General features: G+C 41.4%; 1 protein-coding gene across 3 annotated transcripts; it reads left to right on the top strand.

Annotated features, from left to right (window-relative positions):
• The first annotated feature begins 510 nt into the window (after positions 1-510).
• On the top strand, positions 511-14,147 carry LOC142108170 (pregnancy-specific beta-1-glycoprotein 3-like). 3 transcript variants are annotated; one of them, XR_012680113.1, is made up of 7 exons: positions 511-615; positions 4,565-4,633; positions 8,523-8,849; positions 9,859-9,986; positions 10,298-10,445; positions 11,574-11,686; positions 12,344-14,147. XR_012680113.1 is itself a non-coding variant. In XM_075191782.1 (6 exons), exons 2-6 carry the CDS (start codon positions 4,588-4,590, stop codon positions 12,387-12,389), a joined length of 660 nt encoding a protein of 219 aa, XP_075047883.1. In that variant the 5' UTR covers positions 512-615; positions 4,565-4,587; the 3' UTR covers positions 12,390-14,147. The 3 variants fall into 3 exon arrangements, 2 of the variants coding, with proteins under 2 accessions (XP_075047883.1, XP_075047884.1); XM_075191782.1 differs by lacking the exon at positions 10,298-10,445 and having other exon boundaries at positions 512-615; XM_075191783.1 differs by lacking the exons at positions 9,859-9,986; positions 10,298-10,445 and having other exon boundaries at positions 512-615.
• Positions 14,148-16,164: the final 2,017 nt, after the last annotated feature.

Genomic DNA, 16,164 nt, shown 5'->3' with positions numbered 1-16,164 from the left:
CCCCCCTGCGTGCGCCCCTGCTGTCCACAGCTAATCAGGTGGTGACTTATATAGGTAGAGAACCGCTCTAAATGATATGACAGTAAAACGGTACCTATCACCCCCTGATGCCTTTGGGAGGGTGACACCATGTCAGAGTGTTTTTATACTATTCCTCCTATACAGCATATACTCTTTGTATGTTATTATTTCCTAGTGTTGTGCTTTCTATGTCTAATATATGTATGGACATCTTACAGACCTAGCAATAGCTCAGTGTTGGGCGCTAGATTGTGTGTGTTTCAGGTATGTTAGTCATTGAGGACAAGTCTGATCCCCCCCCAGTACAGGATCCAGCCCCGATCTCAGTATATACCCGATCTTGTGCGTGATTGTCCCCTTACACTGACAGCCGTGCGGTGTACTACAAGTGTTGTACACTGGAGGGCGCTGCAGAGCACACATTCAGCGGTGTCTCCCGCTATCTATCCGCTCAGAGCGCAGCCCGGGGAAGTCTATGAATAGATCCTGGGAATGAAGGGGGCGGGGCCAAATATCTCCCGCGCTCAGTGTAGGTGGCGGGAAAACCTGTGGTGTCTGCAGGGAGAGGACCGAGAGCTCGTCCAGTGCCAGTAGGTGAGGTCTCCTGTGCAGGCTGTTATACTTATACAGTGATATACATATATTATAGACATATACTACATAGTGGTATGAATGCATACATAGATAGTGTTATACAGACAGACGTGTCCGGCTGGACGGACGTGCAAACACTGTTATACATATAATGTAATACAGTGTTATATCTACATAAGGTGTTATACATGCATACATTGTCATGCAGTTATACATATGTCATACATACATAGTGTTATGCATGCAGACAGAGATATATAGATATGCAGACAGATATATAGATATGCATGCAGAGATATGCAGACACACATATATATAGGCATGCAAAGATATGCATGCAGACATATAGATATGCAGACAGAGAGATATAGATATGCATGCAGACAGAGGTATAGAGATATGCAGACAGAGGTATAGAGATATGCAGACAGAGGTATAGAGATATGCAGACAGAGGTATAGAGATATGCAGACAGAGGTATAGAGATATGCATGCAGACAGAGGTATAGAGATATGCATGCAGACATAGATATATAGATATGCATGCAGACAGAGATATATAGATATGCATGCAGACAGAGATATATAGATATGCATGCAGACAGAGATATATAGATATGCATGCAGACAGAGATATATAGATATGCATGCAGAGATATATAGATATGCATGCAGAGATATATAGATATGCATGCAGAGATATATAGATATGCATGCAGACAGATATATAGATATGCATGTAGAGATGTATAGATATGCAGACAGAGATATGCTGGCAGATATATAGATATGCATGCAGACAGAGATATATAGATATGCATGCAGACTGAGATATGCAGGCATGCAAATAGAGATATGCAGACAGATATATAGATATGCAGACAGAGATATATAGATATGCATGCAGACAGATATGCAGGCATGCCACTCTATGCCTGCGTATCGGGAGGCAAAACTACCCATTCAGGAGTAAATGGCACGTAATTTACTACCTCTGCGGTCGCGAATCTCCATACCCGGGTCCAGAAGGCCTTAATCACAGAACAAGCCCATAGACAATGATATAAATCTGCTTGGGGTTCACCACATTTGGGACACCTAGAGTCATCTGCCAAGCCAATAATATTTTGACGATGAGGTGAGAGGTAGCCTCTATGAAATATATTGAGAAACCTTTCTGCATATATAGAAGCTGGAAACAACAATGTGGCTAACTCAGGAGCATCTGTACGGTTAGTCAAGGAAAATGACGTAACCACCCACTAAGACCCGATTTTATCGTGGTATGATCTATTATGGTTCTTAAAAAAGTATAATTAGATGAAATTGCTCCTCTTTTAGAAGGAGCAGCTAATAATAAAGCATCAAAGGGATTATCCCAATCTACTGCTGAAAAAAAGCGAGATCACCTCTCGTACATAGACCAAATGGTCCCAGGAAAGGGAATAATTCCAGTGCTTTGCTATAGCGGAGTGGTTTTCTCCTAGTCCTATCCAAAAGTTGTCCAACTGTCCGTAGACCCTCCTTTTCCCATCCAGTAAAGGGGCTAGCCACCATGCCATCTTGAAATTCAGGATTTTTTTTTTACAAACGGTAGATGTATAGTTTTGTAGGGATTACGATGGAATTTATACGTCAATATATGCCAAATCTTCCTAACAGAAAGTACAAGGGGATTTTCAAGAATATGGATAGGTAATTCCTGCTCATGCAAATGAACAAAGGCCTTTAGATGTATATCAGAGAGAAACTGTTTTTCCACTGCCAAGTTAGTGTAAATACTCTGATCCACTAGCCAGTCCTTCAGGTGACGCATATGAGCTGCGTGGCTGTATTGTAAAATGTCAGGGAAATTTATACCCCCATTTGTCTTATGTTGAAGTCTAATAAGACTAATTCTAGGGTGTTTTTTCTTCCATATAAATTTGCAAAACAAATCGTTAATTTGCTGCGAATCTTTTTGTGTTAACAGAAGTGGCAATGTTTGTAAAGGATACAATAAGTGAGGGAACGATATATTTGTGTCATTCTTAAAACTTTTCTCATGACTGTACATACATAGTCATACATGCAGTGTTATACATACAATGTCATATAGTGTTATACATGCTCACATAGTCATACAGTGTCATACATAGTGTTTAATATATATATATAACACTAATATAATATATACACACAAACAGTTATACATATATGTACAGTCACAATGATATAGATATATATATATATATATACACACACACACACATATACCCCCACACACTTGTATTGTGTTACACATACACTGATCAGCCACAACAGTAAAATCACTGACAGGTGAAGTGAATAACATGGATTATCTGGTTACAATAATACCTATGAAGGGGTGGGATATATTAGGCAGCAAGTGAACAGTCAGTTCTTGAAGTTGATGTGGGGGAAGCAGGAAAACGGGCAAGTGTAAGGATCTGAGCAATTTTGACAGGGGCCAAATTGTGATGGCTAGACGTCTGGGTCAGAGCATCTCCAAAACGGGCGGTCTTGTGGGGTGTTCCCGGTATGCAGTGGTTTGTACCTACCAAAAGTGGTCCAAGGAAGGGCAAACTGAACTGGCTACAGGGTTATCTGTGCCCAAGGCTCATTGATGCGCATTGGTAGCGAAGGTCCAATCTTACAGAAGAGCTACCGTAGCACAAGTTGCTGAATAAAAATAATGGTAATGGTGGCTATGATAGAAAGGTGTCAGAACACACAGTGCATCGTAGCTTGCTGCGTATGGGGCTGCGTAGCTGCAGACCACTGACAGCGCCTACAATGGGCACGTGATCCCACACTGCAGAAATTGTTCAGGAATGGTTTGAGGAAGATGACAGAGTTCAAGGTGTTATCTTGGGCTCCAAATTTCCCAGAACTCAGTCCGATCTGTGGGATGTGCTGGAAAAACATGTCCGAGCCATGGAGGCCCCACCTGGCAACTTACATGACTTAAAGGATCCGCTGTTAAAGTCTTGGTGCCAGATACCACAGGACACCCTCAGAGGTCTTTTGGAGTCCATGCCTCGACGGGTCAGAGCTGTTTTGGCAGCACGAGGGGAACCTTTACAATATTAGGCAGGTGGTTTTAAGGTTGTGGCTGATCAGTGTATATATACAATTGGGGGAATTCAATAAAGGGCTGGCTGCTTAGGCACCCGACTGTCCCGTAACGGGCTGGCTGCTTATTCACCCGACTGTCCCGTAACGGGCTGGCTGCTTAGGCACCCGACTGTCCCGTAACGGGCTGGCTGCTTAGGCACCCGACTGTCCCGTAACGGGCTGGCTGCTTAGGCACCCGACTGTCCCGTAACGGGCTGGCTGCTTAGGCACCCGACTGTCCCGTAACGGGCTGGCTGCTTAGGCACCCGACTGTCCCGTAACGGGCTGGCTGCTTAGGCACCCGACTGTCCTCATCCAATTTCCTACAGACATAGGGGTGGCTTTGTTTGAAAATAGGGCAATCCCCTCTTTCATACACTGGTGCCCCTTTGTAGATATTGTCTGATGGTTACTTGAGACAATATACCCATATATACACTACACTACATCATATACGATTTGCACCAAAAAATAGATGCAGTGATATTTTTTTTGTTGTGTTCAAGAGAACCTTCAGCTCATGTTCTGTAACATTTTCATGTTCCAGTCTTCGGTTGTAAAGAAACCAATGTTATTTTTGTAAAATACAAAGTCTACTGAAAAACAAATATGGTATGATTTGTGTGGGTACTGCACAGAATAGGAGTAACATTGACATTGGTATATGACTGGCCTAAAAAAAGATGGCAACATTGGCTCAGCACAGAGGTGGGAAAAACACCCTGAATAGTGAAGGGGTTAACGTAGGAAAATGGAAAGTCTGGCTGTTTTTTGTTCCTTACTTCCTGTGTCTAGAACGGTCCCTGAATTTGTTTTGTATGTTCCTTTTCAGTCAACGGATGCAGATGGAAGAACATGAACAGTATCTACTCCTTGGTCATTTTATCTTTCCTTCAATGCTGTGAGTTATTCTGTGCAAAGCCATAATCACTGTACGGTAACCTTATACCTGTTGTGGAGTCGGTAACGGACTAGTGCATTGCTTTACTCGATCACCATTTTCCATAGCAGATGGAAGTATTTTTCCACAATAGCTGCTTAAACTACATCTGATTCTATTGGTTGTGGATCTGATTCTTGATGAGTGCGTGAAGGGTTTAGATGCCAAGCAGGATTCATGCCCAGTCATCACACCGCAGATCACATGTTGTACAAGATACCATTGATCAGTTTTCTCTCTGTCCTCTCTGCATGTTGATATGATCGGTGGCACGTTACAAAACGGCAAGGCACTACCCAAGGGACCCTGTCAGAGGGACAGCTCGGCACTGCTCTCTGCCCATCCTGTACACTGTCCTCCTCCGTACTCTCCCTTCTCTTGTCCCCACTACCACCAGAGAAACCGGTCAGCGCAGGGAGGATAAAGGCCCATTGGTATTTACTAGCTCATCAATATATAATACCAAGACCTGCTGTAACTACCTTCCATCTAGAGTAATGTTGCCGTAAAATTTTGCATGAATGAAATTCAAAATACACAATATCCTGGTCTCCGTCCAGCATCAGATGTTACTCCTCAATATACTTCACAATATAGAAGTCCAGGTTGAACAATTGTGTCCTCACAGAATATAGTCAGTTTTATTTTTTTCTTCCATTGCAAACTCCCTATTGCAGTAAATGGTTGAGCCACAATAACTTACAAAGGGAGCCCCACTTCTAGCTATGGAAACCTCCAAATTCTGCTAATGTACCAGTGTTTTTGTAAGACCTTACTTGCAATTATACCGATTGTACGTTTTACCAGTTTTGATATATTGAATTGCAGGTAAAAATCTAACACGTAAATTTGATGGTGCAGCACACTTCGGAAACGGTCCGTGTGAGAAGAGGTGCGAGGCACTTCTGAAATCTTGTGCCTCTCCTCTTAAATAATAGATTAAATAAAGCACAGAGTTTGCCTTGTATGAGGGGGTCTCTCTCGGCTCCTCCCCAGTACAAAATGAAAATATCCAAGCAGCGCAGGTATTAGTGGGAAATGGCAGGGGACATAACCGGTGGTTGTTCGTCTCATCACCCCTTAAAGTGATGGTAGGCAAGGAAAATATTATACTTTATAATTCTGAACTTACTACTCGCAATTTATGATCTCTTCAATTTAAGAATCTTGCTTCCCCCCCCTCCCATATTTGACGGTGAAAGTCCAATCCCAATAGCATTTCCTGGCCATTCCACACCACTTTTGGTGGATTTCCCACTGGTTGCATCCAGCAGGGGGGTGTAATACGGATGCGGAATCCCCTATGTAATTTATTTCTTATGAATATTCATGTGCCATGGAGATACCAGCCTGATTCAAATTTCTCTACACCATCAATCTCTGAAATTTAGGACAGAGGGGTTTCAGCTTGAGCTCTAGCGGGACAATAGCCGAAAATAAAAGGGGCTCTACATCCCTCTCTGTAAGACTTCTGTGTAACATTCAAACTCATCAATGCTGCTGTTTACAGATAAAGCTGCTGCAACAGTGATCACCACTTCAGCAATGTCCTCCATTAATTGTAGATCAAAGATCCAAACAAGAAATGCAATAGAGATTGTGCAGCTGTCACTGATATCTTATCGTTCGCACTATAGGGTTTCGATTTGGTTGCTGGGAAAATGTGACCGTGAACGAAGAAAGAAACCATTCCACAGAATGCCACATGTAGACACCCAATATTCAATGGGAAACAATAGATCCGACAATTATTTGGAACACACAGATGTTGAAGCCCACGAAACCAGACACGGTCACTTTGTTATATATATCATTTGCACCTGCCTGAGGGCTTTACTGAAGATACCAGCATGAGAACGCATGGGTCAGAGTGATGGATTTCTATGCTTACATCCAGAAATGTGACAGTGTAATATACAATCTATTAGATCTAGTATTGAGTATTTGGAATTTTCACTCTCAACTTGTCCAGATCGATTCCCTGGAAGGCTTAATATGAGGAGAAAAGACTAGGTGTTGTCTCCTTTCAGGTGATCCATTGCTATATTTTCCAAATGAACTGAAATCTTTCCTGGAGGTGTCAGTTTCCACTTAGGCCTTTATATCTGATCTGCACATCCTACTACTCTTGTTGTGTGTGAAAAATCCATAAGTGTATTGTCAACCCACCGGGTGGGTCCATTGTATCAACACAAGGCTCGCCATGGTAATCATTCACCAAATGTTTGGATGGTCTACAACCATTTATACAGAAGATGCAGAAATTTGTAAAGGTTACAAAAGCTGCTGTTCTTGATACGGGTTGACACCGTGGTCTCCCTGCCTGCTTTCTTCAGTGTGTCTTACTTTCATATCTCCCAAGTATTATACCTAGGGTGTCAAATGATTCTTCCCTGGCACAGAGCGGACTAAACAACATTGAACACCATTTGCTGTACTACCATTCATTCTACTGGCTGTCCTTTATTTGCATCTTCAGTAACTTCAGCCAGCACTTCTCCCAAAGAACACGGGGTGCTTAGAGAAAACAGAGTGTACTAATGTATTAGTTGTTCAGACAAGAGAAGCCGCATCTGGAAGACTGGCAGATTGATAGCAAACGGGTGTTCGTTGGTAGACAGAACACAACTGAGGCCAATGCGTTTTGAGGACAACGTACAATATATCCTCTTGCTCAAATCCGTAGAAAACACATTGAATACTTGGGTTTAAAAAGACCGGGCTGAAGTCTGATTGGCCGTCTGGTGAACAATAAGGAGGTCGGACTGCTTCCATTGACAATAAAGTAACAGAAATATAAAATAAGTATCGCAGCTATGGATACACTACGCAACATAAACATTGGATGCAGAGTATCTAAAATGTCTATACATTATCTGTCTCAATTGTCAACAAAATGAAATTAAGAGGAGGCAACTGGTGGTCTTACTGCATTGCCACTGACGTCCTGGGTGAGGCACCGGACAACCCATTATTTTATAGCAGCTTTATAAGATTTGGAGGTTGGCTAGGAAGAGACCCTGAACACGTTCTTCTATAACAGAGTCTTCCCTTTCTCAAATGATCTATGGTGGTATATTCATTATGGCTGCACATGCAGTGTAGTGTTTGTCAGCTCTCCAGGTTGTACCCCCTGTTACTTCTCTTCCTAAGCTAATAAGCAAGTCCTCCTTTGATAATTGTACAGGTGTCGAGCCTGAGCTACTGAGGTATATTATCGCCTATGTTCTGGTCGGGATTGATGTTCAACTTGTTCCCCCTTTTTTTTTTTTTTTAGTAAGTGGGTATTAAACTTCAGCCAGTTGTTTTCCTGAATTGTGCTATATTTGATATATTAATGAGATGAAATCCTTTTATCAAATAATTCCTTCATATCAGGAAGGCAATATTCTCACAATGGATGAGTCCTTCCTCCCATAGACTTACGCAAAAGTTAGCTTTTTTCCAAGTAGATTGAATTTTTACAGTGGACTCACTAAAAGAAAGATTTGGGCTCATGTCCTCCCCAATCCTCGCAGACCAGACAGTTCTTCCAGTAAAGAAATTATTATGTGACCAAATTGTCCTTTAGATGAAATCTTTTAAATCTCCCCAAATATTTTATTTGTATAATACTGTCTATATTTCATGTTTGTTGGAGTATAGTAGATGATGGGTAGGTGTCTTGCAAATGGATATTTATTTTTTGGACATTATCTGTAAGGCATCATGAAAAATGTACCCTTTTTCCGGTGTTCACTATATGAGCTCCCTGGATATATATTGAGATACTATGGCGATAATGTGGAATCACATCTAGAACTTAAGATGCAGTTGTTATGTATCAATAATGAAATGTTTTCATTAATAGATCTGTTAATTGAAAAATCCTGTGCGGAGAGAATAAATGTAACTGCTACAGTTGGAGAAAATGTGACCCTACGTGTGCCAGAAAGAAGAATAATACAAATTATTGACGTCACCTGGGTCACCCGTGGGTGGTATCATTTTGTTACAACAGCACCAGGTGGAAATGTTGTGATACGAGATGCTCATTATAAAGGACGACTGCGCTGTTCTAACGATGCCTCATTAACCATAACTAATGTAACGCTGGAGGACCAAGGACGCTACACAGCGAGCATATTACTATCAGATGGAGATACCTATGGTCAAATATATCATATCCGTATGTTAGGTGAGTTGTTGGAACCTACATACTGTTAACATGAAACATTATAACCACAAAAGCCAGGAAAAAAGGATTTAAGTATGATCTGTTTAATGGGAAAAAAAAGCTTAAATAGATATCTAAAAGATAAAAATGAAACTGGTTTGTAGTAGGTGTAAGGTCAGCAGACTTGCATGTATTTGGCACAGGTAGATTTATCATGGCCCTCGTTCTCCTCCTACAGACCCCGGAATGTTATTATATCGTGTGACTATATTATGCTATAAGGAAAATCCAGCAGCCCGATCAGCACTGACTCCTGTGATAGGAAACGCTCACTGCAGTCATTGCAGGTTATGTCATGTCTGACTGAGTGAGCTGTACATTATAACTGTATAATAGGTTGCATCGTTTTATAATTTGGTTACATGGAGTTCCTTCGCTGATCCCTATTAGTATGTCATACATTAATACAACTGGCTCTTTCACTCAGCAGTCTACAAATTTACGGGGGGTCAATAGTCGCTCTTGTCTGAGAGTTTAAGATTCTCATCGTAGTCTAATACATTTGGAGAGGGTTTACAATATATTTCAGATTTACCCACCATTTTTATAAATATAAAAACTTTATATCAATTTATATAAAAAGTTTTTCAGTAAAGTTTTTTTTTTTTTTTTTTTTGTGCTGTTGATGCAGTTTTTATTGTGCGGTGTTTATATCTTTGTGGACTGATTGCCTTGTCCACATCCACCATAAGTCACTCTACAATATTATTAACCTCTATACACCTTGTTACTCTGATTCACAAGCCCCTTTTTGGTGAAGTATAATTTAGTTGTTTGTGTGTATCTTCCATTTCTTTAATATGTACATCTTGTATTACTAATCCTTACTGTGTGTAAGAGCGTCAGTATTATTCAAATCTTTTACCACAACTTACGGCAGACAGGTTCGTCCGCCTCCTCCCTACTGCATTTTAATTTGTCTTTTGATGATGGATAATACATGTGTATGTTCTTAAACCTCTAATTTCAGATGGCAGTAGAGGCCAGACAATTCCTGTGGTGGTGCCTATGCCGTTGTTGATAGTTCCAGTGATAGTGGTGATGATGATGACAGTGATGATGATGATAGTGCTGAGTAAACGCTTGATTGGTCAAAGTGTATGTAATATTTTACTTCAGATTTGTTTTACTTTTTTCAATATTTTCACCTGAATGATCTGCCGAATTAATCTTAAGATTGCGGGACACCGAGTCTGTCTTTTTTAGATGATGCAACTTTGTGTATTTCAAGGTAGCCTTTTGGGGGGTGCAAAGTGAGCGTTGAAATACGCTTCTATGTTAGAAATCACCAGAGTTGGTACAAAATGTCCTACAGCCTGGTTCTTCTATGTGGTCGCAGTACTACTCACTGACTTCTAATGCACCTTGCCAGTGTTTAGTATCCCAGTGTTTTTGCATCGTGACAATAGCTGTGCACCAGGACCGGATTCCCCTGTGGGCTTATCAAGAACATCTCACTCTGCCCAGATCTACCCATCGACCAGTGCCAATTCCGCCATCTTGGAACGCAAACTTGTGCCCTTTGGCATTCAGCTAGGCGCACCAGCTGAAATCAAGGTGCGTGACAACACGAGAGAGGGTTGACGCTACGCATTGGCAGTTCTACGCATTGCAAATGACTTAAGTGTTCAGATAGATGGTTATCAAGAACATTTGTAGTAATTGTTGTTTTTTGCTGTAATATTATATCCGTACAGGATTCTTGTGACGCTTCATCAATTGTTGATTCATTTCAGAAAGTGGGCAGAAAAAGCATTTAAATTCTGATCATTTTTTCAACTGGGCAAGGTGGTTCTTCCAATATTCAATTGGAGGTCAGGTGGATATACTGTAGGGTAACTGCTTTCACCATCTCCTGCCAGCAGGTGGCAGAGTTGAGTGCTCTTCATCTTTTTCAAAACCTCTGAAGCATTCCCATCAAAGTAGATTTAGAGTTTGTTATACGTTACCTCTTTCCCTGGGATTAGGGTTTTGTGACTGCCTGCTGAATTACATTGTTACATTTACCATGCACCGATGCACTATTTCCAGTTCATATTCTACGAATGACTGAACAGTTTGTAGAAGTATCACTCAGCAATGTACAAGCATCGACTCTCCGGCTTCTACGTATATAAATCGGCTTACTAGTTAAAAGCGCAGGGTGAAATAAGTGTCCATAGGTAAACGTAAACCACAGTGCAGTCACCTGTCGCTTGTAATGGAATGGGGAGAAAAACGAAAAAGTGGAGAGGCTGCTTTTGATTTCATCATGTAGAGGCACCAGTAATTTACATAGGCGAATTTCCAAAGATGGTTCAGCTCTCTGTACACACCACAGTGTCCTGTGTTTATATCCATGTCATCTGCTAACCCCGTGGTCTGGTAAGAAGCCAGAAGAGGGCAGGTAATTCCCCAGGTCAGCTCCCCACATGACATGTGTGACCAGTTACTATGTAGACACTGTTTCCCCAGCGGCTCTTCCCACTAAAGCTCTGCAAAAATCACTGGAAGCAGAGAGAAGTTATTGGCAGGAGGGGAGGGTGGTGGGTTAAAGAAAACCTATTGCCTGTAATAGTCCTTCAATGGATCTCTCCTTCTAGAATACCAGTTGACATGACTACAGAGGGGATTTTTATCTTTCACAAGTATATTCATAAACGTTTGAAGCCAATATATTTATTATGTAATTTATCCTGTTTTTAGACAAAAAATCCTTCCTCTGGGAGGTTCCCATTTATCCAAAGGTTAACAAATCAGCTGTCAGTTTCACACAAACTCTGGACTCTTGGAGACATGAGGGGAGCTGGAGGGAGCAAGTAAGTGAGATTTTCTTCTTTAATTTACCTCCCATAATTCCACCCAAATCTACCTCTGTCCATGTGTAATACATGCTGTGTACAATGTAGAGAAACTGCCTAGTGCAAGTGTAACAATCATCAGCATCATCATTTATTTATATAGCGCCACTAATTCCGCAGCGCTGTACAGAGAACTCATTCACATCAGTCCCTGCCCCATTGGAGCTCACAGTCTAAATTCCCTACTATAGACACACACACAGACACACAGAGAGGGGGAGAGACTAGGGTAAATTTTTGATTGCAGCCAATTAACCTACCTACGTGGGTTTCCTCCGGGTGCTCCGGTTTCCTCCCACCGGAGCACCCGGAGGAAACCCACGCAAACACAGGGAGAACATACAAACTCCACACAGATAAGGCCATGGTCGGGAATCGAACTCATGACCCCAGTGCTGTGAGGCAGACGTGCTAACCACTAGGCCACTGTGCTGCCCCTAACAATGAATGCAAGCGTCGCAGTGTTGGGAAATTAGCTGTAATGTCTGCCTTATATATTACCCACAAGTTAAACACTAGACGACAATATTCGTTACTCCTCTACAATTGTGTTCACTAAAGGCAATTTTGCTTTGTTTGATTTTATTTTAATTACTTGTATTTTTTTGTTTTTAGGATACGTCTTTTCCACAATTATGACCTGCCCTCCACCTGTAATTGAATGGACTCTGATTTATGTTCAGTTATGATATAAAATTCCGAATGGCCCACTCTATATCTCTTATAATTTTCAAAATTGACTTAATTCATCCACAATATTTTATAAATATCGGACCAGCCTCCCTACTGCAGGGAATAGTGCACGTCACTGACTCACCAAAAGCAATACTTAAATGCAAAGAAAACAACACAGTGCTGAGGATGGGCAAACTTAAATATTAAAATTTCCACCACAGTAAAAATAAAATAAATGTATACTTTGTTTATAATAAATATAAACAAACACTTGATGCGGTTTGCAATATAGTTACAATTCTCAGGATGCTCATGTATAGAAATACAGGGATTGTGATTTTCCATTATGCGATATATCGCATATACTGCAGGTCGCAGCTGCAGTTGACAATGTAAACTACAAGTTTGTAGTTGAAGTTTGACTTTAAATAGAATATACAGAGTTAGAGATGTTGATACTAAATGCTGTGTTCTTATTGCCTACATGGTCACATGTGAGATCTAACATGTCTTTGAACCTTTAGAGATAAAGATTACCCTGATCCCTATATTCACATGTTGTCGAAAAACGGAAACTAGAAAGTACAACTTTACTTACCAAAAAGAGGCCACACAATGGGGACTTCAGGCCTGATTCGTTAAGGATCTTAAATGAAGAGGTATCTTATGTCAGTCTCCTGGACAAAACCATATTACAATGCAAGGGGTGCAAACTAGTATTCTGTTTTGCACATAAGTTAAATACTGACTGTTTTTGCATGTAGCACACAAATACTTGATAGCTTATTTGTACACTGAAATTTGAAGTTGATATTTGTGTGTTACATGAAAAAACAGGCAGTATTTAACTTATGTGCAAAACAGGACACTCATTTGCACCCCTTGCATTGTAACATGGGTTTGTCCAGGAGACTGAAATAAGATACCTTTTCATTTAAGATCCTTAATGAATCAGGCCCTTCATCTGAGTCTAAAGTCTTCTAAAAGAAAAACCTTGGAACATTTTAATGTGTGATAACATTTTATCAACAGTCATTGGGAAAGAGCCCTGGGGTAAAAGTGCCAATGCAGGAGGAATCTTCTGGATCCGAGCAGATTGCAATCCCTTGCGGATATTCCTACAGAAAAATTATATGCTTAACTTCCGTACCAAATGTTGTAAATGAGATAAACACATAGGCAATAAGACCACAACATTTTGTTTTATTCAGTCACATAGATTGCAATATCCAATGTGTTGTTTGTATTTTAAGTTCTACAATGAGCACTAGTTTCATACCGGAGCTGTTACGGATGGTAGAGAGGAAGCTGCCGTTTCCCTGGTTCTGATCCATATACACTGGAATTTTCTTCATTGATTGTAATTCTCTACTTGTTATGAATGTATTATCTTTATTAAAGTGAGCAATAATTGCATTGGGCTGCTCCCCTGCCTGTTTTCTCTTTACCAATATCGTAACGCTTGTCTCTCTCCTCTGATCTTACGATGTGTATCTGTCTATGGATCCTGTTTCTGGATTTGGATAATATGTTTTCTTTACACTGTTAAATTCTTTATGTGCACATATATATATTTTTTTAATCACATTTATGGATTATGATGCATGGAATGTAGAATATGCTTTTACATTTTTGTTATATTCACTGTTTATTAAGTTTAATATAATTGTCTGCTTTACATATGTATTTTTAAATATGATTAATTTCCAATTTTATGATGAATAAAAAAATGTTTTTCTTAGTATTGATTGGCATTTATCTACAGGGCTCCACAAACTTTCACATCGTCATACAAACAGGGATGACATAACTTACATACCTGTAACAATACTAAAACATGATTCATGTAGAATTACAGAAGTCAATTACAAGAATATATCTAGTGGTAATACAAGAAAGTTAGCATAATTCAAGTATAATTTACAGAAGCAATTACAAAGATATCATGTTATTTATATAGCGCCACTAATTTTGCAGCGCTGTACAGAGAACTCTCACATCAGTCCCTGCCCCATTGGGGCTTACAGTCTAAATTCCCTAACACACACACAGATAGGGTCAATTTGTTAGCAGCCAATTAATCTACCAGTATGTTTTTGGAGCACCGGGGGGAAACCGCAGCACCCGCAGGAAACCCACGCAAACATGGGGAGAACATACAAACTCCTCACAGATAAGGCCATGGTCGGGAATTAAACTCATGACCCCAGTACTGTAAGGCAAAAGTGCTAACCACTACGCCACCGTGCTTCAAGGGAGCCGAAGGAAGGTTTCGAACCAAGTGGAGTAGGAATCAAGGGGGTGGTAGCAAGAGGAAAGGTGGTGATCACTGTCCAAGTGGAGGTGGGCAGGAGCTTTGTAGATGAGGATGTGGAGTTTGAATTGGATCCTGTATGGGATAGGGATTGGCAGAAATGGAGCGAAGTGAGAGATCACTCTTGCCACATCATTAAGGAGAGATTGAATAGGTGGGTTAGGGGAAGATCAGAAGAAGATTGCAGTTGTAGGATCTAATCCTGGTTATGTTACAGAGATGGAAATGACTGGATGTTGGGATTGAAGGAGAGAGGAGTTGAGTGTGACCAAAGTCTGGGAACACAATGATTGTGGAAGCGTAAAAGGCCCTGCCGCAGCAGCGTGTTCTAGCTTGCCCATAGTTACGGATATTATGAGTCTGTGGCAAGTCTGAAGCGCTATCCACCACCTTCCCACCTCTGTGTTGCAAGCGCCATCTGGTGGCGTACAAAAAGATAACCCAAATTACAGACTCCAGTGCTGTGTGTACAGAGTTGGAGAAGTGGACCTGAGGATGAATCTCCAGATTCAGATCCTCGTGGTCCAGTCCCAAGGCACAAGTGATAGATTCCTGTGCTGGTTAGGTGGACCATGAATGAAAAAGGTGAAATTAGGACAGGTATATACTATTGAGTGAGTTAGCACCCCTATTGTAGATCCACAGCTACCACAGTCCAAAGTCTCAAGCAGCTTGAGTAAATATGGTTACCCATTGGGGGGGGACAGAATGCCTATTTCCGTTCAAACCGCCGACACTGATCTGCACCGCATTCAGGGTGCAGGTCTGTATCTGTCAGAGGCTGCAAAATGGTGCCCTCTCTCTGACACACAGAGGTACTGGAGCATTCCGGGATCAGCAGCCGCACTGTTGGGTAGCAGATCCAGGGAGCCGTTAAGAGGAATGGTGATCCTCCAAAACGCGGTTTCCAGGTTCCTCCGTCCGTGGCAGGGTAATGGCGGCTTCTGGGACAGCACCTCCACACCGCAGGCAGGGCCAGAAGCTATAATTCACACGGCTGGGCTCCCAAACATCAGCCAAACAGCAGGAAACCTGTAATGGCAATACACTAAACGGCTCTACCGGCAAGGTCAGGGTCACAAACTGCAGGATAACGGTAATTGTTCAGGATAATGTAGGAGCTAAGGAGCCACACTTCCTACTCCATACTAAGCTGAGCCACACCCCCGATCACCCTCTCTCTATCTTTTATAGAACTCACGGAAGCATGGCTGTTGGTGGGAACAGGTATAGGAGATTGAAGGCCCACAGAGACACATGGCATTCATTAGATAAGCCCTCAGATCTCTCATCCTGAAGCAGAAGAACTCCACCTTGTGGTTCACCCAGGATGCCATCATGTCAATGTTTGGCTGACCCCACCTTAAGACCAGCTGCTAGAATATCTCCGAGTGTAGAGACCATTGCCCAAGACGAAGGACCTGTCTGTTAAGAAAAGTTGGCCTCC

This window comes from Mixophyes fleayi, chromosome 12, assembly GCF_038048845.1.
Source record: "Mixophyes fleayi isolate aMixFle1 chromosome 12, aMixFle1.hap1, whole genome shotgun sequence".
Classification (NCBI taxonomy): Eukaryota; Metazoa; Chordata; class Amphibia; order Anura; family Limnodynastidae; genus Mixophyes; species Mixophyes fleayi.
Note: the sequence above shows the minus strand (reverse complement) of the source record. Positions and strands in the feature narration are given on the sequence as shown.

Bases quoted from the DNA above. Each gene is read 5' to 3' on its own strand.
- LOC142108170 (XM_075191782.1), top strand. From the start codon at position 4,588: ATGAACAGTATCTACTCCTTGGTCATTTTATCTTTCCTTCAATGCT. The intron at 8,850-9,858 runs GTGAGTTGTTGG...CTCTAATTTCAG, and splicing joins ATATCATATCCGTATGTTAG to ATGGCAGTAGAGGCCAGACA. The intron at 11,687-12,343 runs GTAAGTGAGATT...TTTTGTTTTTAG, and splicing joins AGGGGAGCTGGAGGGAGCAA to GATACGTCTTTTCCACAATT.